Source organism: Anomaloglossus baeobatrachus, chromosome 2 (assembly GCF_048569485.1).
Source record: "Anomaloglossus baeobatrachus isolate aAnoBae1 chromosome 2, aAnoBae1.hap1, whole genome shotgun sequence".
Taxonomy (NCBI): domain Eukaryota; kingdom Metazoa; phylum Chordata; class Amphibia; order Anura; family Aromobatidae; genus Anomaloglossus; species Anomaloglossus baeobatrachus.
The window spans coordinates 478974269-479000728 of record NC_134354.1 but is presented as its reverse complement, the minus strand read 5'-3'; the positions used below and the strand labels follow the sequence as shown (position 1 = coordinate 479000728).

Below are 26460 nucleotides of genomic sequence, written 5' to 3'. Positions count from 1 at the left end.
GTTTTATTCAAGTGATAACTGACAGTGGTCTGCCTTTGACCAGAACATCCCCAGAACCTCTAGAGCACAGGGGCTTGAGAGACCCTGGAGTGTATCATCATTTATGGTGTTCTACTTTACTAGAAATATAAGCATCCTGTACTACAAAATGTTCCTTTCTATGCAAAAATAAGAACTTAAATTAGAATATATATTTTATTTTGCCACTCACTGGGAGGTTCTGCTGACAAGGGGGGCTCTTCTTTTTCTGGCACTGGAGATTCAGGATCATCAATTGGAGAACTCGCCTCCATTGGTTCTAAAACAAATACAAAAATAAATATTAAAACATTTAGTGTTGTTCTCTCTTAAAAGAGTAGAGAAATAAAAAATAAGATTATTCAATAGACTTCTTAACATAACAATTATACTATGAAGATGCTGAGTCTGATGTAAAATACGGTTATAAAAAAATAACCGATAGAAAAAAAGACTTATAGGGAAGCCCAAACTTACCCTCTTTGTTTGGAGTCAGCTGTTGTGGCTTCTTTTTCTTTTTATCCTCATAGATGGGCTTTTTCTTTGGCACTGAGTCTTTAGATGGCACTTCAACACCTTTACCAGAAAACAGAACAAATGCACTTAATGTCGAGGGTCTGCAGACCAGAAGCAATCTCATACATGATATACCAGCAGATAACTGGCTCGCACCCCAGTGTGAATACACCAAATTACACCGTAAGAATAAGACCACGGCTATTGATAAGGATTTATGGAATGGATTATGGATCACATCATTTAGGGCACTGGTAAAGTTAGTAGACTGCAAATGAGAGTGATGGTGATCAATACCCACCCTGCGCTTGAAGGACCTTCAATGTGGCCACAGCACGAGCACGCGCCTCCTTCTGAGATTTTGTCAGCAGCTTGCCTTCTTTTTTTAGGCGCTCTTTCCTTTCCTTCTCTTTTAGCTTTCTCTTTTCTTTCCGTTCTTGCTCCAGACGTTCCTGTGAAGACGTTCATGTAATAGATTCTGAGTACTATATCTATGTTAATCACTTTTGTGCGTGTACCTTCTTACCACAAGTTTAGGCTGTTAACATGGGACCTATGGATTGTATTTATAACAGAAGCTGCACTCATTGTACAAACGCATCCAAATAGTGCCTGCCTGACCCCCTCAAGGTCTAACAGGATCCAGAAGGGTTTTCTTCAATTTTTAAAGCAGAAATGCTAAGCAATTCTTACAGCTGTTCATATTGGAAACTTAACCAAACAGATGTTGGGGAAAAAAAATAAAATCTAGACACATGTTGTAAGAACTAGAGGGAGATCCACTCAGACTTCCACCAATAACATCTAAGAGGGTTTTTTTTGTGTGTGTTTCAACCCCTTCCCAATCTGTAGAGTTTCTGTTTTTGCATTTTTTATTTTTGCCTCCTCTTCTTCCAAGAAACATTTTTTTATGTTTCTGTCCACATATCAATATGACGACTTGATTTCTGCGGGGGGGTTGTGTTGAATTCAAATGTGGTAAAATGCAATTCCCAATTCTTGTTCTTTTTTAAGGAGTTTAATGTGTGATAAAAATGACCTGGCACCAGGATTCCCAAGGACAGCATGATTACGCCGATATCAAAATGCATATTTTTTTTCCTTATTTAAGTGATAACCAAAAAAAATGTAATATTTGTAATGTCATCTGAGACCTATTTTTTGGTCGATATAGTTGAGAGGGCTTGTTTTTTGAGTGGGTAGCTGACATTTATAGTCATCCCATTTATGACGTGTGTGTGAGATATATATATATATATATATATATATATATAATTGCCTTATTCTGTCTGTCTGTCTGTCATGCTTCAAAATTGTGTCCTTCCGGTGACATTGTGTCCTTACGGTGACACAAAGCTGATTGGCGGCTGGGCTCGCCATGGCCCCGCCCCCCCACACCGATTGGCCGCTCGCCCAGGCTGCGCCCCCACACGGATTGGCCAGCCGCTCGCCCAGGCTCCGCCCCCCCCCACAGATTGGCCTCTCGCCCCGGCACCCTGCAGGCATTGGCAACTCGGCCACGCCCCGCCCCCTCACGCAATGGACGTTAGCTCTGCCCCCCCCCCCCCCGCGCATTCCCCGAACTGACACGGTCACGGCTCCCAGGTGAGTACTGTACAACCCCCCCCCTCCAACGGGAGCCCACATCAGCGTACGCCGCCAACCCAGCCGACACTTACCCTCGCATTGCTGGCCTTGCCGCCGTATGCTGGTGTGGGCTCCCGTGCGAGTGGGGGATGTGATGCGCTGGTAACCATGGTAGCATAGTTACCAGCACATCAAGGTCCTGCAGCGGCGGAAGATCCACACGCACACACATAACAGCACACACACACACATACACACACATCAGATCACACTCACTCTCACACACACCTCACACACACATCACATCGCATCCACACACTCACAGCATCCGGCGATATCGCTTGCTTCTCGGCCTCGATACTGTGCTGCTTTGACCTTCCAGGACCTGACGGAGGATCACATGGCCAGAAGCATGTGGTATCTCCGGATGTTGTGAGTATCAGCGCGTATGTGCGATTTCGTCAGTGTCTGTGTGTGTATGCGATCGGGTGTGTGTGAGTGTATGCGATCGGGTGTGTGTGAGTGTATGCGATCGGGTGTGTGTGAGTGTATGCGATCGGGTGTGTGTGAGTGTCGGCAGAGGAGCACGGCGTGCTGGAGGAGGCTGGGAGCAGAGAGGCTGATCTTGGGGAAGGCTGGGAGTGGGAGGCTGATGCTGGGGGAGACTGGGAGGGGAAGGCTGATGCTGAAGGAGGCTGGGAGGAGAGAGGCTGATCCTGGGGAAGGCTGGGAAGGGGAGGCTGATGCTGAGGGAGGCTGGAAGGAGAGAGGCTGATGCTGGGGGAGGCTGGAAGGAGAGAGGCTGAGGCTGGGAGGAGAGAGGCTGATGCTGGGGAAGGCTGATGCTGATGGAGGCTGGGAGGGGAAAGCTGATGCTGGGGAAGGCTGGGAGGACGGAGGCTGGGAGGAGAGAGGCTGATCCTGGGGAAGGCTGGGAGAGGGAGGCTGATGCTGGGGGAGGCTGGAAGGATAGAGGGTGATGCTGGGGGAGGCTGGAAGGAGAGAGGCTGATGCTGGGGGAGGCTGATGCTGGGGGAGGCTGGGAGGACAGAGGCTGGGAGGAGAGAGGCTGATCCTGGGGAAGGCTGGGAGGGGGAGGCTGAGAGAAGAGAGGCTGATGCTGAGGGAGGCTGGGAGGAGAGAGGCTGATGCTAGGGACAGAAAAGGCTGATGCTGCGAGGAGAGAGGCTGATGCTGCGGGCAGAGAGGCTGATGCTGCGGGCAGAGAGGCTGATGCTGCGGGCAGAGAGGCTGATGCTGCGGGCAGAGAGGCTGATGCTGCGGGCAGAGAGGCTGATGCTGCGGGCAGAGAGGCTGATGCTGCGGGCAGAGAGGCTGATGCTGCGGGCAGAGAGGCTGATGCTGCGGGCAGAGAGGCTGATGCTGCGGGCAGAGAGGCTGATGCTGCGGGCAGAGAGGCTGATGCTGCGGGCAGAGAGGCTGATGCTGCGGGCAGAGAGGCTGATGCTGCGGGCAGAGAGGCTGATGCTGCGGGCAGAGAGGCTGATGCTGCGGGCAGAGAGGCTGATGCTGCGGGCAGAGAGGCTGATGCTGCGGGCAGAGAGGCTGATGCTGCGGGCAGAGAGGCTGATGCTGCGGGCAGAGAGGCTGATGCTGCGGGCAGAGAGGCTGATGCTGCGGGCAGAGAGGCTGATGCTGCGGGCAGAGAGGCTGATGCTGCGGGCAGAGAGGCTGATGCTGCGGGCAGAGAGGCTGATGCTGCGGGCAGAGAGGCTGATGCTGCGGGCAGAGAGGCTGATGCTGCGGGCAGAGAGGCTGATGCTGCGGGCAGAGAGGCTGATGCTGCGGGCAGAGAGGCTGATGCTGCGGGCAGAGAGGCTGATGCTGGTGCAGCATGGGGGATGGAGCACGATGGGGGGTGCGCAGCATGGGGGATGGAGCACGATGGGGAGTGCGCAGCATGGGGGATGGAGCACGATGGGGAGTGCGCAGCATGGGGGATGGAGCACGTTTGGGAGTGCGCAGCATGGCGGATGGACCACGTTTGGGAGTGCGCAGCATGGAGGATGGAGCACGTTTGGGAGTGCGCAGCATGGCGGATGGACCACGTTTGGGAGTGCGCAGCATGGGGGATGGAGCACGTTTGGGAGTGCGCAGCATGGCGGATGGAGCACGTTTGGGAGTGCGCAGCATGGCGGATGGACCACGTTTGGGAGTGCGCAGCATGGCGGATGGACCACGTTTGGGAGTGCGCAGCATGGCGGATGGAGCACGTTTGGGAGTGCGCAGCATGGCGGATGGAGCACGTTTGGGAGTGCGCAGCATGACGGATGGAGCACGTTTGGGAGTGCGCAGCATGGCGAATGGAGCACGTTTGGGAGTGCGCAGCATGCCGGATGGTGCACGATGGGGAGTGCGCAGTATGGCGGATGGAGCACGTTTGGGAGTGCGCAGTATGGCGGATGGAGCACGTTGGGGAGTGCGCAGCATGGCGGATGGACCACGTTTGGGAGTGCGCAGCATGGCGGATGGACCACGTTTGGGAGTGCGCAGCATGGCGGATGGAGCACGTTTGGGAGTGCGCAGCATGGCGGATGGAGCATGATGGGGGGTGCGCAGGATGGCGGATGGAGCACGTTTGGGAGTGCGCAGCATGGCGGATGGAGCACGTTTGGGAGTGTGCAGCATGACGGATAGAGCACGATTGGGAATGCGCAGCATGGGGGATGCAGCACGATGGGGGGTGCGCAGCATGGGGGATGGAGCACGTTTGGGAGTGCGCAGCATGGCGGATAGAGCACGATGGGGAGTGCGCAGCATGGCGGATGGAGCACGTTTGGGAGTGCGCAGCATGGGGGATGCAGCACGATGGGGAGTGCGCAGTATGGCGGATGGAGCACGTTTGGGAGTGCGCTGCATGGCGGATGGACCACGTTTGGGAGTGCGCAGCATGGCGGATGGAGCACGTTTGGGAGTGCGCAGCATGGGGGATGCAGCACGATGGGGAGTTGGCTGCATGGGGGATGGAGCACGATGGGGGGTGCGCAGCATGGGGGATGGAGCACGATGGGAGGTGCACACCTCCCCCCAACACACACACACACACGCGCGCACTGCACAACACACACACACTGGGAACCACAAACAACGCCCTACACAGACACCCACACACACAAACAACGCTGCACACACACAACACCCAACACACAAACACCGCAGCACACACAAATATACGCACATACCGCACAACACACACATTGCTCAAAACATACCTCCCCCCAAAACACACCACACACACACAACGCTACAGACACACAGCGCTCCACAAACAACGCAACACACATACAACACCGCTCTCACCCCCCGCCACACCCAGAACATGTACAGCGCCCTACACAAACACTTGGTAACTACACACAACAACATCTATATATCTATCTATCTAACTATATATATATATATATAACAAAAATCATACATGAACTACACAATACGTAAATTCTAGAATACCCGATGCGTAGAATCGGGCCACCTTCTAGTATATATTATTTATATATATATATATATATATATATATATATATATATATATACACACACACACATCACATACACCATATTTTTCTCTCTATAAGACGCACCTGATCATAGCCCCCATCCTAACATTAGCCCCCATTAATCTGGATATGGCCCCCTTATATTGAATATAGCTCCCCTGTGATGGCACACGTTCCCCTGTGCTGCCCATGGCCCCTATGGATCGCACAAGTCCCCCTGTGTTAGATATCGCCCCCATAGTGCTGCCCTTGGCCCCTATATAGATCGCACAAGTCCCCCTGTGTTCGATATCGCCCCCATAGTGCTGCCCTTGGCCCCTATATAGATCGCACAAGTCCCCCTGTGTTAGATATCGCTCCCATAGTAAAATAAAACACTCTTTCCTTACCTCCTCCAGCGCTGAGCTCCCTCCTATCTCCCTCCGTGCTTCTCTTCCTCTACTTCCTGGTTCTAGTGATATATATATATATATATATATATATATATATATATATATATATATATATATATATATATATATATATATATATATATATATATATATATATATATATATATATATATATATATACCTATATACCTATATACCTATATACCTATATACCTATATACCTAGCAGGAATTCTCAGCCTTTTCGAACCCAGGATTAAATATAAGCCCTACCCCGAAAATAAGCCCTGGTCGTAGCTCGATAATGGAGTGTCCATGCAGCTAAAAAAAAGTTAAAGAATACTGCAGGACACAATATAGAAAGCAGAGACCCCCCAAAAGAGAGAAGAAAGAAGAGAGAAGACCCCACGATCATACTCACCAGACACTGAATGGGAGGACCTACAGCGGAACGCATGCCCACACACAATCAGATCGCACATACAAACACACACACACACACACACACACACACACACACATTGCTTCTGATCGTCAGATGTGTTCCACCGCCAAGTCTTCGATGCGTTCTACTGCACTGCGTCCCATCCTGCTGGCCGGAAGCAATGCGTATCGCCGGATGTGGTGAGGGAGTATGTGTGTGTGATCTTATGTGTGACTGCGTCAGCGATCTGATGTGTGTGTGCGATCTGATGTATGTGAGTGTCGGCCAGAAATAGGGGAGGACTGCAAGGAGGATACCTGCAGTGAGCGCCCGACAAAGGTGACAGGAGGACGTGGGAGCCACGCAGACGTTTGGGGTCTCGTAAATATTACAGTGATGGGAAGGGGGTTAAACTTACCACCAACCATGTTTCCCCAAAAATAAGACCTACTAATGGTTGGGGAATCTTCAGCAGGTCCCCAGCTACCATGGCAACCCACCGACATCCTGAAATCACATCTTAGGCTAGGTTCACACTTCTGTTAAATTGTATCAGTCACAATCCGCTGCTCTGGTAAACAACGGAATCTGTTTGGCGGATTCCGTTGTTCCCATAGACTTGTATGAGCGGCGGATTGTGACTGATGATGCTGCGTTGCACCCTCCGCCCGACTGATCAGTCAAGGAACGACTGACCGCCGGGCGGGAGGAACGCAGCATGTAACGTATTTTGAGCAGCGCGATCCGTAGGATTTCGTTGCGCATGCGCTCTCTGGCTCCCTGCACACGTAACCAGGATACACATCGGGTTACTAAGCAATGCGCTTTTGTTAGTTACCCGATATTTACACTGGTTACGTGTGCAGGGAGCCAGCGCTAAGCAGTGTATGCTGGTAACCAAGATAAATATCGGGTAACCAAGCCAAAAGTGCTTTGCTTATACCCTATATTTACCCTGGCTGTGCAGGGAGCCTGACACTTCCCCGCTCGGCTCCGCCCCCTCCCGCACTCAGCATGTACACACACACACACACACACTCACCTGTCCCCAGCCCTGCAGTCCCCGCGGCACTGACATCCTCAGTGCCACGGCCCCGCTCGGCTCCACCCACCCCGAACTCTGCCCCCTCGCGCTCAGCCCCCTGCACACAACGGAGTCCGACAAAGAATTCTGTTCTTTGTCACATGTGTTGTACAGCGCATCAGTCCCATGCGTCAAGCGACGCATGTGACTGATGCAAAACAACGGAAATGTGGATTGATTGGCACAAGGAACCAAGGAATGGCCCACCCTCCCATTCATGTGCATTAAATGCAAAGATTGAAGGTAGCGTTTAAGAAGTTAGCGGCAAGCAGATGTCCGCTTCACCTACTGCTGTTAGAGGCAGATGATGGCTGTGTGACACAGCCAGTGTGTCTGCAATGATGCAAGCTCAGCTCCTGAGCCTAACAATATATCCAATGTGGGGAAGGGGTTAACTAAATAAAACTGATGCACAATTGAGCGAGCTATGAAAGAATTGTTAAAATGCTGCTGACAGGGCAGGGAAAGTATGCCATCCTCACTTTTAGGTTAAAGAACTCAACTCACTTACACTGTAAGAAACTTCATCAGTGATAACTAAGCCCCTATCAATCATCTGTGAATATTCAAAAGTCCGTGGAAGGTGGCCAGATCTCATTTCTATGTTCAAATAAAAAATCACGATGCCCTAGAATTTAAGTACCTCTTCTAGCCGCTGGGCTTCCAGTTCCTCTAGCCGCTTCTGTCGTTCCTCCTCTTCTCTTTTAAGTCGTTCTTCCTCCTCCTTCATTTTAGCGAGAGCCTCCTGCATGGCTTTCACAGTCGCTGAACTAGGGCCCTTCTTTTTTTTCTCCTTCTCTTCTTTTTCCCCTTTCTTCTTTTTTTTGTCTTTTTTCTTCTTGTCACCATCATCATCTATATAAGACAAGGATATTTAAAACACTTTAGTGGCATTTAAGTACAGACCTTGAGCAGACGATCACCACAATGGCACCAATCCTTACAATGAGACAGGTAATACATGATACCAAGGATCACAGAATTTACTGAAGAATAAGTACATACCATCCTCTACTTCTGCAGCTTCTGCAACCTCTTCTGCTTCTTTTTCAGGAACAGTTGATTTAGTAGGTTCTTTTTTAGGGACTTCAGTTTCCTTCTGTTTCTTGATTTTGGCCTTTTCCTCCTCTCTTTTCTTCTTCTCTCGCTCCTTTTTTTCTGCCTTCTTCTGAGCTGCCGTCTTTATTTTGAACTCCCCTTCCTCTTCGCTATCGGCTTTGGTAACAGGCTTGGTTTTTGGTTCCTTTTTCTTCCCTTTCTTACCTCGGCTGAAATCGTCAGAGTCCTCATCACTATCTCCGGGAATATCTACTTTCTCCTGATCGTGATCCATAGCTTCCTCGGAAACTGGTGCCTTTTTATTGGTCGCTTCATTTTTGCCTTTACCCTTCTTTGAGCTTTTATTAAAATGACCATCATCGTCATCATCATCATCATCCTCCTCACTCTCTGATAACTTTTTGGGCTTTTCTTCTTTTCTGGGTTTAGCAGTCTTGCTTTCCATTTCATCACTATTGTCTTCATCTTCCTCAAAGCTGGCTTTCTTGCCCTTCTGTCCTTTCTTTTTCTTCTCCTGCTTTGGAGGGATAACTTCAGTCTCCTCTAATTCGGGTTTCTACAAACCAAACAAACCTTGTTAAAGGATCTTTTTAAACATTTTTAATAGTAAAAAATCCATTATGTCCAACGACCACAATACAGCCCTCGTACACCCGATGTACCCAGAGTATTAGTACAATCTAATGTCCAGATGGGCGGTGGGGGGGGGGGGATAGGAAATCACAATCATACTCACAGGATTCCTATTCTTCCGCTAGACAGTTTCTCTATTCATAGGGTTTAAGCTTAGTACTATCCCCTCAAAATGACTGAAAATGACAAACCTTTTGTGCAGAATCCTTATTGGATTTCCCTTCTTGATTTTCCAGGGACAATTCCTCAAGCTCTTTCAGAATGTCATCTTCACTACAAATGAATGAGAAATCTCGTTGAAGAGTTGAAGACAAGGTCGGTTACCCCCACTCCTGACTAGACACATTTTCATGGGGTTTTGGTTTGGGTTTTTTTCCACACTAGCGATAAAAAATGTTCTCACTTGGATATTCAAGTAATATTTGCATCTTCTCATGATATACGGAGCCTAATTAATTACATTTCTTTGCTGAGATCAATGGGATAAAAGGAAAGGTGTCTTTTTTTTGCATTTGGTTTTATGACCACAAAAGGACCACTAAAGAAGGGAATTTTGTTTACTTACCGTAAATTCCTTTTCTTCTAGCTCCAATTGGGAGACCCAGACAATTGGGTGTATAGCTATTGCCTCCGGAGGCCACACAAAGTATTACACTTAAAAGTGTAAGGCCCCTCCCCTTCTGGCTATACACCCCCAGTGGGATCACTGGCTCACCAGTTTTAGTGCCAAAGCAAGAAGGAGGAAAGCCAATAACTGGTTTAAAGACCAAATCAATCCGAGGAAACATCGGAGAACTGAACCATACCACATGAACAACATGTGTACCCGAAAAAACAGAAAAACCCCGAGAAAACAGGGCGGGTGCTGGGTCTCCCAATTGGAGCTAGAAGAAAAGGAATTTACGGTAAGTAAACAAAATTCCCTTCTTCTTTTTCGCTCCTAATTGGGAGACCCAGACAATTGGGACGTCCAAAAGCAGTCCCTGGGTGGGTAAAAGAATACCTCGTGATAGGGCCGTCAAACAGCCCTTTCCTACAGGTGGGCAATTGCCGCCTGAAGGACTTATCTACCTAGGCTGGCGTCTGCCGAAGCGTAGGTATGCACCTGAAAATGCTTGGTAAAAGTATGCAGACCCAATCAGGTAGGTGCCTGACACACCTGCTGAGCCGTAGCCTGGTGCCGTAATGTCCAGGATGCACCCACGGCTCTGGTAGAATGGGCCTTCAGCCTTGAGAGAACCAGAAGCCCAGTAGAACTGTAGGTTTCAAGAATTGGTTCCTCGATCCCCCGAGCCAGGGTGGATTTGGAAGCTTGCGACTGTTTACGCCGACCAGCGACAAGGACAAAGAGTGCATCCGGGTGGCGCAGGAGCGCCATGCGGGAAGTAGAACCTGAGTGCTCTCACCAGAACCAACAGATGCAAATCCTTCTGAAATTGATGGACTGGACGAGGACACAAAGAAGGTGAGGTGATATCCTGATTGATATGAAAGTGGGATACCACCTTAGGGAGAAATTCCGGAACCGGACGCAGAACTACCCTGTCCTGGTGAAGGACCAGGAAGGGAGTTTGTATGAGAGCGTTGCTAGCTCGGAAACTCTCCTAAGAGACGAGACCGTTACTAGAAGGCCACTTCCCGTGAAAAGCGGGAAGGGAGACATCCTTCAAAGGCTCGAAAGGCGGCATCTGGAGAGCAATTAGAACCTTGTTCAGATCTCAGGGCTCTAACGGCCGCTTGTACGGAGTGCTGAGAAGACAAACTCCCCGTAGGAACGTGCGTACCTGAGGAAGTCGTCGTTTCTGAAAAAATACAGATAGCGCTGAGACTTGTCCCTAAAGGGAACTGAGCGACAACCCATTTTCCCACCTAGATTGCAGGAAGGAAGGAAACATAGACGATGCAACCGGCCAGGGAGAAACACCCTGCGCCGAGCACCGAGATAAGAATATCTTCCACGTCCTGTGGTCAATCTTGGCGGACGTTGGTATGCTAGCCTGTCTCATGGTGGCAACCACGTCCTGAGGTAATCCTGACGACACTAGGTTCCAGGACTCAATGCCACACCATCCGGTTGAGGGCCGTAGAATTCAAATGGAAGAATGGCCCTTGAGACAGCCAGTCTGATTGGTCTGGTAGTGCCCCCGGTTAGCCTACCGTGAGGCACCACAGAACCGAGTACCACAACATCCTCGGCCAATCTGTAGCGACGAGGATGGCGCGGCCGCAGTCGGTCTTGATCTAGCGCAGCACTCTGGGCAACAATGCCAGAGGTGGCACCTAAGGTAGCTGGAACTGCGACCAATGCTGAACTAAGGCGTCTGCCGCCAGAGCTCGATGATTGTGAAACCGTGCCATGAAGCTGGCACATTGTTGTTGTGCCGTGACGCCATTAGATCGACGTCCGGCCTCTGTCAGCGGCGCCAGATCTCCTGAAACCCGTCCGGGTGAGGAGACCATACTCTTTCGGCCACACCCCAGCGACTTAGGAAGTCAGCTTCCTAGTTTTCCACACCTGGGATGTGAACTGTGGATATGGTGGATGCCGTGTCTTCCACCCACATCAGAACCTGCCGGACTTCCTGGAAGGCTTGCCGGTTGCGCGTTCTTCCTTGGTGGTTGATGTACGCCACCGCTGTGGAGCTGTCCGACTGAAGTCGGATATGCTTGCTTCCCAGCTGCTGTTGGAAGGTTTGTAGGGCAAGATACACTGCTCTGTGTTCAAGAACATTGATCTGAAGGGTGGACTCTTGCTGAGTCCACGTACCCTGAGCGCTGTGGTGGAGAAAAACTGCTCCCCACCCTGATAGACTCGCGTCTGTCGTAACTATCGCCCAGGATGGGGATAGGAAGGACCTTCTTTTTGACCAAGAGGTGGGAAGAAGCCACCACCGTAGAGATTCCTTGGCCGCCTGAGAAAGAAAGACGACTCTGTTGAGGGACGTCGACTCCTCGTCCCATTGGCGGAGAATGTCCCATTGTAGTGGACGCAGTAAAACTGCGCGAAAGGAACTGCCTCCATTGCTACCATCTTACGTAGGAAGTGCATGAGGCGTCTCAATGTGTGCGACTGGTTCTTAAAGAAGAGCTTGCAGCCCGTAGTGAATGCTGTTTGTCTAGCGGAAGCTTCACTATCGCTGAGAGAGTATGAAACTCTATGCCTAGATATGTTATCGATAGGGTCGGGGTCGGATCTGACTTTAAAAAGTTGATGATCCACCCAAAACTCTAGAGAGTCTCCAGCGCAACGTTCGGGCAGTGTTGGCATGTTTCCTAAGAGAGTGCCTTGACAAGTAGATCGTCTAAATACGGGATCACAGAGTGACCCTGAGAGTGCAGGACTGTGACTACTGCTGCCCTGACCTTGGCGAAGACCAGTGGGACTGTCGCTAGCCGGAAGGTAGAGCTACGAACAGAAGGTGTTCGTCTCCTATAACGAAGCGTAGAAACGCTAGTGCTCTGGATCAATCGGCACGTGTGGATAAGCATCCTTGATGCCTAATGATGCTAGGAAATATCCTTGGGACCTTGAGGCGATGACATGGCGGAGGGATTCCATCCGGAACCGCCTGGTGTCCACGAGCTTGCTGAGCAGTTTTAGATCCAGAACGGGACGGAACGGCCCGTTGTTATAGGTACCGCAAAGAATTTGGGGTAAAAACCGTGACCTTGTTCCTGAAGAGGAACGGGGGTCATCACTCTTTCTGCCTATAGAGTGCACCCTGTTTGCAGAAGAGCAGCGGCTCGGCCGGGAGGTGGAGAAATTCTGAAGAATCGAGTTGGAGGACGAGAAGTGAGCTCTATCCTGTACCCGTGAGACAGAATGTCTCACACCCAATGGTCATTGACCTATGGCAGCTAAATATCGCCAAGGCGGGAGAGCCTGCTACCGACCGAGGCCGCAAGTCATGAGGAAGCCGCCTTGGAAGCGGGTTTTCAGACTGTCGCTTTTTTGGGCGTGACTGAGCCCGCTAAGAATCTGAGCTCCTCTGATCCTTTTGAGTCCACATTGGACGAGGAAAAATGGGACCTGCCCGAGCCTCGAAAAGACCGAAACCCCGACTGCCTCTTGCTCTGTTGGGGTTTGTTGTGTCCGGGCTGAGGAAAGGATGAATCCTTACCCCTGGACTGTTTAATGGTTACATCCAACGCTCACCAAACAGTCGGTCAGCAGAAAAAGGCAACTGGTTAAGCAACCTTTTTTGGAAGCAGAATCTGCCTTCCATTCACTTAACGAGCAGACCAGGCTCTGCTTAAAAACACGGAGTAGCGGAGGCTACCGCCGCACGGTTCGCAGAGTCCAGGGCAACCTGAATCGCGTAAGAAACAAATGCAGACATTTGAGAGGTTAAGGATGCCACCTGCGGCACAGATGTACGTGTAACCGTGTCAATCTGTGTAAGACAAGCTGAAATAGCTTGGAGTGCCCCAAGGGAGAGAATGCCGGAGCCAACGGTGCGCCGACAGCCTCATAGATGGATTTCGACCAGAGATCCATCTGTCTGTCAGTGGCATCTTTGAGTGCAGCTCCATCTCCCACTGCAACTATGGATCTAGCTACAAGCCTGGAGATTGGAGGATGCCGCTTGGGACACTGGGTCCAGTCCTTGACCAAGTCAGGGGACAGGGATAACGTGTATCCTAAGCCGTTTGGAGAAGCGCACATCTGGATAAGCGTGGTGTTCCTGGACTGCCTCTCTGAAGGCAGAGTGGTCCAGAAAAATACGTGAAGCTGACTCCTCCACTGGAGGAGCTGTGAGAAATAACCAACATTCTATAGATGGACGCTATAAGATTATTTACTATGGCGTCACGATCAGGTGTATCCAGATTGAGAGCGGTCTCAGGATCAGAATCCTGAGCCGCTACTTCCGCCTCATTACACAGAGAGTCCTCTGGTAGGACCCTGATGAAACCGAGGCCGCTCATAGTGAGCCCGCTTAGGCTGTCTGGGACTGACGTCCGTGCCGAGCCGTGACTCTGGGATGCGTGTGACATTCCCGGAGCTGTTAGTTGTTCACACTGAGGGGGTCATGGATCAATGATTCAACAGTGCCCATATTGTGAGAGACATGTCCGGACTGCTAGGCTTCTAGTATCATAGCCATAGTCTCAGAAAAACTGTCAGTAAATACTGCAGACACCGTTCTCATCCCCTGGCCATTAGTGCATACAATGGGAGTCTATGTAACCTGCCGGCCGTATAGCCGTACATGCTGTACCAGCTGCATAGAAAAACATGTGGTTCTGCACCTTTGTTTTACACAGAGAATATGCTGATAACTCCTCCGCATAATCCAGGAGGGTATATACAACGTGCGACCAAACAGTGCAATATATATAGTACAAGCATATCTATAAGTGCACTTCTGCACTAGTGGGGTTAGCACCACAGGTGCTGCTTAACGCCTGTTGCAGCGATTGTGTGACTATCAGAATGCCAGGGTCTTCCACACTTGTCTCTGTATCGTACAGAAACTGACACTAATGGCTGCCGGCGTCCTTGTAGAGAAGGAAGCCGTGGGCGTGCCTGAGAAAGTGCGGGAATCCGGATTCACAGTGCACACAGTGAGAGGGGTGGAGTATGCAAAACATACTCCAGCTCTCAGCGCTGCTGTGCTATGCAGCGTCACGCCCCTACCCTGACTGTCAGGGCTGTGGGCGGTAACGAAGGGAGACTAGGCCCAGAAGCCGGGGACTCGAGTTAACAGCGCGGCCGCCGTAAAAGCGCGGGCCGCGCTGAAGTCCCCGGCGCACCACAAGTGCCAGCCGCGCCGCAGTCCCAGCGGCCGGCGCGACCGATTCCTAGAAGTGGCCAGCGTCCCGCCCCTCTCCTGACTGGCAGGTCTGGGGGCGGGAACGAACGGAAGCAGGCCGCAAAAGCCGGGGACTCTAGTTATCAGCGCGGCCGCCGTAAAAGCGCAGGCCGCGCTGAAGTCCCCGGCGCACTACAAGTGCCAGCCGCGCCGCAGTCCCAGCGGCCGGCGCGACCAATTCCCATAAGTGAGCCTGCTTCAGCGAAGCTGAATGAGGCCATGGCACAGGCGCCGCAGCGCTGATGTCCCCCGGCGCACTACAACACCCAGCATGCTGCGGTGTGAGCGCCAAATGCACGGGGACACAGAGTACCTTGAGGAAGCAGGGCCATGTCCCTGATGTACTCCGCTCCATCCAGCATCTTCTCCAGGGGCTGTAGATGGAGCACGGTCTCAGTGCCTGGAGACCGGTAAATCCCACTTCACCCAGAGCCCTGTAAAAAGGGATGGGGAAGGAATCAGCATGTGGGCTCCTGCCGCCGTACCCGCAATGGGTACCTCAACCTTACAAACACCTCCGACATACAGTGGGGTGAGAAGGGAGCATGCTGGGGGCCCTTAATATGGGCCCTCTTTTCTTCCATCCGACATAGTCAGCAGCTGCTGCTGACTAAAAAGTGGAGCTATGCGTGGATGTGTTGCCTCCTTCGCACAAAGCACAAAACTGGTGAGCCAGTGATCCCACTGGGGGTGTATAGCCAGAAGGGGAGGGGCCTTACACTTTTAAGTGTAATACTTTGTGTGGCCTCCGGAGGCAATAGCTATACACCCAATTGTCTGGGTCTCCCAATTAGGAGCGAAAAAGAAATAGATTTTACATTTTGTTCCCCCTTCAGTACCTATTATTTTTATATAATTGGATACTTGGTTTGTTGTTTCTTTCTATGGGGGCGAAGCTGGTAACAGCAATTTTCAGCATCATTTTTTCTTCATCTTTTTGTTTATTTCGAACATTGTGTCCCCCAGAAAGGTCATAAAAAACCTTTTGGCGGCATTTAAAAATGCAAATACAAGTCTGATTACCCCTGTAACTGGGCTGACATATTAGCCCCTGTTATAGGTAAAGTTCAGCCTCCAGCTTGCATAGCAAAGCTAAGTGAATATCCTAGAATCTTGTAGCTCTTGGTCCCTCCTCAACCCGAGCAATCGCATGACCTCTGGATCTAGGATCAAGTCAACTTTGTGCATACAGCAATTTGATAAGCAGAAACGATAATAAATAGTCTCTGCCTTCTCAATGGGGCAGCCCATAATGCTCCTATACACTATGAAGTGAAGTTATAGAAGGTCACTGCAAAGTTTAATGCAGACATCCAGTAATAGTCTATGGATGGTCTGGAAGTATTTAAAAAGTTATTTACATGGTATCCTCTGGGACTCTTCACCGACCATAGACATTAAGAGGCCATTCACCATTTTTATCTGCAATTCAGTTCACTGGCTACCTCTCAATGTAAAGGGCTATGCTGTACTTCTCTGAAACACTTTTGACCAGTACCATTTCTATGCAGTATTATGTGAAATACTCAGATGTGTTTCAAAAGAGATGTATGAGTGCTGCCAGCATTGTTTCAGAGGGTAAAGGGTTGGGGGGGAGGGAATCAGCCAGTCAGTATTCAGACTATAGGCCATACACTGCATTAAATTGGTCTGCATGGCTGTCATCCCAGAAGGAGGCCTCTTCTAAAGACTATGTCTTCATGGAGGGCTGGAAAAGGACTCAAGAATTCCATGCCCAAGAGAGAAAGGAGTTTTGTACTACTAATGTGATCACCTTTCATTTGTCCAAACTATTCCTACCTAACATTTTCAAATATATTGCTACTACCCACCCTGCTCCTGTAAGCTGATCTCTCTGCAACGCAAATATTCCTATGTTGATGTTTTATCTTTGATCCTTAAGGTAACAGACTGGAATCGGACAAATTGAGCATGTTACTGGTGGGGGTGGGGCTGCCTCTCTGTGAGTGACAGCAGCCTGGGCAAACACACATGCCTAGTTCACACTTCATTCTGTTCTCAGCCTGCTTTACATACCAAAGTAAGTTTCCTCTATTAATAATGTCAAAGTAGCCATAAAATTCAGATGACCTTCGGAATATCTCTATTGAATCAGATTTTTTTTGTGCATCCATAGATTTGAATAGGCGAGACTCATCAAAAACACAGAAGGGACTAGAGCACAGTGAGATTTTTTTGCACATGGACAATTGGTCACGTAGCAATTTACAGGTGAGAAGAACCCAACATAAAATAATGCTAGTCCGATACTTCTACATCAAATGCAACAAAAAATAAACTCACTTAAAATCTTGCTTTTTCTTGTTTTTCTTTTTCGCTTTACTTTTCTGCTCTTTGGAAGCTCCAGCGCCTTCTATCTCTGCGGCAAGTGCATCAATGTCAACATCGTCTTTGCCACTAAAGGGGGAGACAAAAAAAACAATTCTGTATGAGATCAGAATGGAACTTCATTTTATAATATTGTCATGAAGATAATTAGGCATGTCACAAATCAGGGCAAAAATCATACAGATCACAAAATATTGTAAACATTTAGCAAACTAGGACACAATAGCACTCATACAGACAACACGACAGCGAAAGGCAAGAACGGGGTGGTGCAAGACGCATATTCCTCTTCTTTCGGTCCACGTCTAGTTTTTACTTAAAAAAAAAAAAAAAAAATAATCGGCCATGTAAAGCATTGCAAAGGGTTGAAATCATCAAAATATCAGTGCAACAGAAAACGAAAAATGAAAAGAAGGAAAATGATAATATAACGTAACACACAATACAAAAAGTGGAAGAAATAATGCATAAATATACATACAAAGATACATCTTAATTCGATTCAGCAGGAAAACCCAGTGCACAGTAAGCATTGTCCTGCACTGCTAGTCAGACGCTGACTTATCTCTTTATATAGCATTGCAGAAGGTTACAAGTGATTGAGTCAGAAAGGGGAACTTCCCAAACTCAGCAAAAAAGCGGGCATCCATCAGCTACTTATACCAACTAGAAACATGGTGCTCAAGGGATGTCTGAACCCTAGACGTAGAAGAGATAAAACTACTCAAAAAGAAAAGCGCAAATTAAGTGTATAAGGACATTGGTGAAAATAAAGTTAAATTCCTCCCGGCAGCAAGGTTCAGTGGCAGGCACCGGGCAGATTTCAAACGCTATTAGCCCCTTAATGACCGCGGGCAGTAATATTACGTCCCAGCGGTCATAGTGTTAATCCCACCCGGTTGCCGCGGAGGATCCGCACACATGTCAGCTGATGTGTGCCTAGCAGGCACGAGCAGATCCGCGATCTGCCCGTATCTGTTAACCCCTTAAATGGCGCTGTCAAGATGTGACAGCGCCATTGTAGTTGCGGTCGCGGTGAAACTTTACTCACCGCCCAACACCGGAAGTCACTTGACGTGATCACGTGGAATCGATGGTTGTCATGGTAGCATAGGGTCATGTGAAGACTTCTGTAGCTCACATGACTCACTTCCTGTTTCACACGGCCGAGACCTGTGTGAGACAAGAGATGAGCATATCTGGTGATCACAGCTGTGTAGCTGTGATCACCAGATATGGAAGAGCGATCAGACTGCTGATCCTTATAGTCCCATAAGGGGACTAGTAAAATAAAAAAAAAAAAGTACAAAAAAAGTTTTGAAAAATTAAAAAAAAAACTTAAAAGTTCAAATCACCCCCCTAATCTAGTTAAAAAACTAAAAAATACACACACATTTGGTATTGCCGAGTTCAGAAATGCCTGATCTATCAAAATATAAAATCAATTATTCTGATTGGTAAATGGCGTAGTGACAAAATAATTCCAAAAGCCCAAATTACGTTTTTTGGTCACGGCAAATTTTGCGCAAAATATAACAGGCGATCAAAAAGCAGCATCAGCACAAAAATGGTACAGTTAACAATGTCAGCTCAAGACACAGTAAATAAGGAGTCACTGAGCCATTGATCCCGAAAAATAAGAACGCTACAAGTTGTGGAAAATGGCGCAAAACGTACGCCACTTTTTTGGACAAACTTTTTATTTTTTTTAACCCCTTAGATAAAAGTAAACCTATTATTCATGTGTGGTGTCTACGAACTCGCACCAACTTGAGGCATCACACTAACACATCAGTTTTAATATCTAGTGAACACAGTGAATAACATATCTCAAAAAACTATTGTGCAATCACACTTTTTTGCAATTTTTCTGCATTTGGAATGCTTTTGACGTTTTCCAGTACTCTATACGGCAAACTAATATTTTCATTTAAAAGTACAGCTCGTTTCGCAAAAAACAATCCCTCACATGGCTATATTGACAGAAAAATAAAAAAGTCACGACGCTCGGATTGCGAAAAAAAGGAAAGCGCAAAATCAGACGGTCATGAAGGGGTTAACTTGCAGATGAACCTCATATCTGCAGATTAATAGCATTTTTTCACTTGACAGCTTCCTTTTAATAAACCAGGGCCATATATCCAACACATGTATTCCTCAACTCCCGTTCACTTCCCTGTAGTAAGCCCAGAAACGGTCCATGTCTGGTATGCTGCGCTTATGCTTCCAATCACAAAGAAGGACACTAACCGATACCAAATGAACCCCATTATAAACAACAGGATCTTTTTGCTTTGGTTTGCACCTGTTTTGTAACGGATTTGTTTTCTACATAAACTCTCTTTCTCTACTCCTAGAATGGAATAGAGCAACAGAACTGAGGGTCACAATAGGACGGTGGATCACCATTTGATGGTTTGTGCTAATTAGATTTTGGTGCACTGTTCAGGAGATATCTCCTCCCTGTCTGTGATTCCATAGTCCAGCCACCTGCCTCCAGCTTTTGAATGACCTGCCTCCTCTGTGTGAAATCTCAGCAGTCACCTGTCTTCGAAGACTGAGGACAGGCAGAGGGGCTGGGGAATCACAGACAGGGAGAAGACCTAGTTAATAAAAAAAATACAAATGCTGACTACAGAAGAACCACAATGCGGATTTCTTCACAAAAGGAATCAATGTAATCTGTACAGCACCTTTACAGGCATGTCTTTGCATGTTTTACATTACAAAATCATACCGACAGGCTCTCTAAGTAAAACGTTCCCAAAAAGTTGGGGAGAACATGTGAGTGGCAAGAGGTCAAAGAGGAGAGTGAGTAAGTGGTATCCAGCTCCAGAAATAAATTACAATTTCACTTTTATTGAAAAAGATATTAAAATCCAAGATCCATATTGACATTAGTGGGGACATGAGACCATCATCCAGACGTGTAGCAACAGCTACGCGTTTCAGACGCACTACAGCTTCCTTTGCCTAAGCTGGTTTGTATGTGAATGCAAGAGTCCTGTGGCTCATTAGGACCCAGTTCACATACAAACCGGCTTACACAAAAGGACACTGAAGTTTGTCTGAAACGCGTAGCTGTTGTCACATGTCTGCTGGATGATATTCTCATGTCACCGCTAATCTCAATATGTCAAGGGCAAAGGACAGAATGCCTGTGCCCATCATGGAAGCTTGTACGTTACAGGCCTCCGATTTATCTGGCAGATGATGTCGGGGAGAAAAGGAACAGGAAAATAGAATTTCAGGGTCCGATCATTTTGTTTTCAAAGGAAACTGCTGGTAGTAGCTTTCTCCTCTCTCCCTCTCGTGTATGGGGGAGCCGGGAGAAATAGCTGCCCAATGACTGTTCAGCCGATAGGCCTCATGTATGGCCAGCTTAAAAGGCACCTCAACCTTCATCTATTACAAGGCGTAGACAGGTAACTGTTCGGCCACGTTTACATTTAAAATAGAAGCTCTTCCGCAGTACCAGCCAATGACAGTGGAGGACCGGGAGTAAGCATGCATTTCTTTAATTTAATGCAGCTACTAGAGGCATTCATGAGGCGCTCCTCCGTAAAGGACAACCCCTTTAAATACATAGCATGCTGGCACATACTAGCCAGATGTGAGCTAGACGAACGCACCTAAGGCCTCTGTATGGTGAACGGGGGCATATGATAATACTTAAGTACTCACTTTTGGCTAAGTGCATTAATGTAGTGAACACAGAGTAACATTTACTGCCTGTAGAGGATGAAAGTTAACCATTTATGGCTGAAATACCTCTATCAAAGACAAGTGCCATCTTGCAGAAAAATGCTTGATTTCTCCATTGACTTCCATTATACTCAGTACACGAGACGCTCCCATCCGAGCATCCAACCTGCTCCTTACGAGTACCGGGCACCCGAGTATAGTAGTGCTTGCTCATCATGAGTACCGAGCACCCGAGCAAGCATGGTAGTGCTCGCTCATCACTACGAGTACCGAGCACTAGAGCATGGTAGTGGTCACACATCATGAGTACCGAGCACATGAGCAAGCATGGTAGTGCTCGTTCATCACTACAAGTACCGAGCACCAGAGCATGGTAGTGGTCACACATCATGATACCGATCACATGAGCAAGCATGGTAGTGCTCGCTCAACACTACTCGTTACGAGTATAAATCACCCGTGTGTGGTAGTGCTCACTCATCACAAGTACCAAGCACCTGAGCATGGTAATACTCACTCATCACAATTAGCAAGCACCTGAGCATGGTAGTTTTTGCTCATCACTACTAACGTTACGAGTACAGCGCATGGTAGTGTTCACTTATCACTACTCACTGAGTACCAAGCACCCGAGCATGGTAGTGCTGCTCGCTCATCATTAGTCACAACCATTAGGAAACATTATATGTATTGCATTGAACAGTATCAGCAGAACCTCAGGAGTGCTGGCAGGAACAATGAGGTCATGGCTATCAACAATGATTACAGAGAAACACCTAGCTTATGACCTACCAACTTCTACAGCATTGTTCAGACACACCAGCCATCAGTGAGTCCACAATTACTACGTGACAATACAAAAGCTTCAGCACAATTCCATAAAATAAATGTAAAGGACATTTTTAAAAAGGAACATGCAGCATCTAGTCAATGAAACATGGAATCTAGATACAACAGAGGGCGGCTCAAAACCTGGACAGGTCAGGGAAAAGCAAGGGCTAGACTTCCATCTTTTTCCCTCAGTCATAATCCGTCGCTTTGAGAAAAAACTGAATCCTGACATATTTTGCAGGATTCAGTTTTTCCCCATAGACTTGTATTAATGACGGATTGCGACTGATGGCCTTGCGTTGCATCCATTTTGCGACGGATCAGTCGTGGATTGACTGACCGCCAGGCGGAAGCAACGCAGAATGTAACGTTTTTTCTGTGCGGCGAAAAAACTGACAGCAACTCTCTCTCTGTCTCTCTTTTACAACAAAGTGCGACGCATCCGTCCCATCAGTAACAAAATGGATTGTGACTTATGCAAAAAAACGGAAGTGTGAAAGTAGCCGTAGAAGCACATTCATTTGAAATGTATTGTGGTGCAGAGACCAGCTAAATGCACCACAATACCTATACCAGCCACCGGCCAATCAGAGGCTGGCATCTGACATCTGTCATGGAGGCAATGACGTTAGTGCTATGCCCCACCATGTTTATGGAAGAGGAAAAGATCGCTGTGTGTACGTAAAGAACGGCAGAATAGGGGACATTACTACTAAATGGGGACAATGGACGTTATTCCATGACGAGATATTATTACAAGATGATATCGTTATTACAGAATAGGGACCAAGATGGGGACATTATTACAGGCAAAGGGACAATATTATTAAATGCGGTTTTATGTAAAAATGAAGGAAAAAATTACAGTACCAAAATCCATATGAGAAACACAATTATAAAGAAAAAAAAGATCAAAAAGTCATACAGAAAAAAGAGAATTTTGTTTACTTACCGTAAATTCTTTTTCTTATAGTTCCGACATGGGAGACCCAGACCATGGGTGTATAGCTTCTGCCTCCGGAGGACACACAAAGTACTACACTAAAAAGTGTAGCTCCTCCCTCCGAGCATATACACCCCCTGGATAACCAAATCTAGCCAGTTTAGTGCAAAAGCTGAAGGAGGACATCCACCCACAAGTAGAGATAGAGCAAAACCCGGAACAACCGAAACCTCTGTCTACAACAACAGCCGGTGAAAACACACGGAACAAGAAAACTGCCAACAGGCAACGGGGAGGGTGCTGGGTCTCCCATGTCGGAACTATAATAAAAAGAATTTACGGTAAGTAAACAAAATTCTCTTTTTCTTCATCGTTCCTTATGGGAGACCCAGACCATGGGACGTCTCAAAGCAGTCCATGGGTGGGAAATAAACCAAACTGAGAAGTAGGCAAAACCTAACTTCACAAATGGGCGACAGCCGCTTGAAGGATGCGTCTGCCCAAGCTCGCATCTGCCGAAGCATGAGCATGCACTTGGTAGTGCTTCGAAAAGGTGTGAAGACTAGACCAAGTGGCAGCCTGACAGACCTGCTGAGCCGTAGCCTGGTGCCTGAAAGCCCAAGAGGCACCGACAGCTCTGGTCGAGTGCGCCTTGATCCCCGGCGGGGGAGGCACCTGAGTACACTGGTAGGCATCGGATATGGCCGACCTAATCCAACGAGCTAGGGTCGGTTTAGAAGCCGAGAGACCCTTGCGCTGACCTGTGGTCAGCACAAAAAGAGAGGTGCACCGCCTAAGAACAGCGGTGCGTGACACATAGATCCGGAGCGCCCGCACCAGATCTAAAGTATGCAACGCTTTCTCAAAGTGATGCACAGGAGCCGGACAAAAGGAAGGCAATGAAATGTCCTGGTTAAGGTGGAAAGGAGACACCACCTTAGGGAGAAAGTCCGGAGTCGGACGGAGAACCACCTTGTCTTGGTGAAAAAACAAAAAAGGTGACTCCGAAGAGAGCGCAGACAAATCAGAGACTCTCCTGAGAGAAGTTATGGCCACCAGAAAAACGACTTTCTGTGAATTGAGGGATAGTCCTAGCTGCAGACCGGACTGTAGAAAGGACAGGATGGTCGGCAAGGAAAAAGGCCAAGGGGCATGCCCGGAAGAACGACACCAGGACAGGAAAATTCTCCAAGTCCTGTGGTAAATCTTGGCCGAGGAAGACTTCCGAGCCGGAGTCATAGTGGAGATGACTTCGGGAGGAATGCCAGAAGCCGTCAAGATCTAGGACTCAAGAGCCACGCCGTCAATCTGAGAGCTGCAGAATTCTGGCGGAAAAACGCACCTTGTGAGAGAAGGTCTGGGCGGTCCGGGAGATGCCATGGCACCTCTACGGACAGACGGAGCAGGTCTGGGTACCAAGCTCGCCTGGGCCAGTCTGGAGCAATGAGTATGACCCGACGGCCCTCCATTCTGATCTTGCGCAGGACTCTGGGCAAGAGAGCTAGAGGGGGAAAAAACGTAAGACAGACGGAACTGGGACCAATCCTGAACCAGCGCGTCCGCTGCAAAGGCCTGAGGATCATGGGAGCGAGCCACGTAAACCGGGACCTTGTTGTTGTGCCGGGATGCCATTAGATCCACTTCCGGAGTGCCCCACTTGCGGCAGATCGACCTGAACACTGCCGGATGCAGAGCCCACTCGCCGCTGTCCACGGTTTGACGGCTGAGATAATCTGCCTCCCAGTTTTCTACTCCTGGGATGTGGACTGCGGATATGGTGGACTTGGAGTCCTCCGTCCACTGAAGGATACGTTGAACCTCCAACATTGCCAGGCGGCTGCAAGTCTCGCCCTGGTGATTGATGTAGGCAACTGCTGTCGCGTTGTCTGACTGGACTCGAATGTGCTTGCCCGCCAACAGGTGGTGAAAGGCTACGAGAGCTAGAAGTACAGCTCTGATCTCCAGCACATTGATCGAGAGGGCTGATTCGGACGGAGTCCAAGTGCCCTGTGCTCGGTGGTGGAGAAATACTGCTCCCCAGCCGGATAGACTGGCATCTGTGGTGAGGATCACCCAGGACGGGATCAGGAAGGAGCGTCCCTGAGACAGAGAGAGGGGCCGAAGCCACCACTGAAGAGAGCTCCTGGTCTGTGGCGACAGAGCCACCAACTTGTGCAAGGAAGAAGTCCGCTTGTCCCAACAGCGGAGAATGTCCAGCTGCAGAGGACGCAGATGGAACTGGGCAAAGGGAACCGCTTCCATTAACGCCACCATCTGACCCAGCACCTGCATGAGGTGCCTGATGGAATGACAGCGGGGCCTCAACAGAGAGCGCACCGCCAGATGGAGGGACTGCTGTTTGACTAAGGGCAGCTTCACAAGTGCCGGCAGAGTCTCGAATTGCATCCCTAGGTACGTAAGTTTTTGGGTCGGGGTCAGAGTGGACTTGGGCAGATTGACAAGCCACCCGAATTGAACAAGAGTGGCGAGAGTGAGCGAGACACTCCGTTGACAGTCTGCACTGGATGAAGCCTTGACAAGAAGGTCGTCCAGGTAAGGAATCACTGCCAACCCCTGGAGGTGCAGAACCGCAACCACTGCTGCCATTACCTTGGTAAATACTCGAGGGGCCGTGGCTAACCCGAAGGGGAGAGCCACGAATTGGAAATGTTCCTCTCCGATTGCAAAACGTAGCCAACGCTGGTGTGAAACTGCAATTGGCACATGCAGATAGGCATCTCTGATGTCGATGGATGCCAGGAAATCTCCTTGGGTCATTGAGGCAATGACTGATCGCAGAGACTCCATGCGAAAATGCCGCACCTGAACATGCTTGTTGAGAAGCTTGAGATCCAGGATGGGCCGGAAGGAACCGTCCTTTTTGGGGACTAGGAATAGATTTGAGTAAAAACCTCTGAACCGTTCCCTGGCGGGAACCGGTACAATTACTCTGTTGGCCTGTAAGGATGCCACGGCCTGAGAGAAGGCGGCGGCCTTGGAGCAGGGGGGAGTTGACAGAAAAAAGCTGTTTGGCGGGCTGGAAGAGAATTCTATCCTGTAGCCGTGGGAGATGATATCCCGCACCCACTGATCGGAGACGTGTTGAAACCACACGTCGCCAAAGTGGGAGAGCCTGCCACCGACCAAGGACGTTGCTGGCTCGGCCAGATAGTCAAGAGGAGGCTGCCTTGGTGGCAGCAGCTCCTGCGGACCTTTGTGGACGCGGCTTCTTGCGCCAGGTGGGCTTCTGGTCCTTGGCTGAGTTAGTGGATGAGGCCGAGGGCTTAGAGGCCGCCCAGTTAGAGGAACGAAAGGAACGAAACCTCGACTGGTTCCTGCCCTGGACAGGTTTCCTGGGTTTAGTCTGTGGCAAGGAAGTACTCTTCCCGCCAGTAGCCTCCTTAATAATTTCATCCACTTGTTCACCGAACAGCCTGGACCCGGCAAATGGGAGCCCAGCAAGGTACTTCTTTGAAGAAGCATCTGCCTTCCACTCTCGAAGCCACAAAATCCTGTGGATAGCGAGGGAATTAGCCGAAGCCACTGCAGTGCGGTGAGAAGCCTCCAGCATGGCAGACATGGCGTAG

The 26460-nt window shown here is 48.9% G+C and overlaps 1 protein-coding gene across 3 annotated transcripts in view; it reads right to left on the bottom strand.

Annotated features, from left to right (window-relative positions):
- The window catches only part of EIF5B (eukaryotic translation initiation factor 5B), a 181880-nt gene that overhangs the window by 142419 nt on the left and 13001 nt on the right, over positions 1-26460 (bottom strand). For all 3 annotated transcript variants that reach the window (XM_075336406.1, XM_075336407.1, XM_075336408.1), the window contains exons 2-8: positions 17350-17463; positions 9421-9502; positions 8543-9152; positions 8181-8392; positions 836-986; positions 496-594; positions 212-298 (exon numbers count right to left, since the gene is read on the bottom strand). In XM_075336406.1, the coding sequence (XP_075192521.1) occupies positions 212-298; positions 496-594; positions 836-986; positions 8181-8392; positions 8543-9152; positions 9421-9502; positions 17350-17463 (1355 nt within the window). The remainder of the gene's footprint in view (positions 1-211; positions 299-495; positions 595-835; positions 987-8180; positions 8393-8542; positions 9153-9420; positions 9503-17349; positions 17464-26460) is intronic.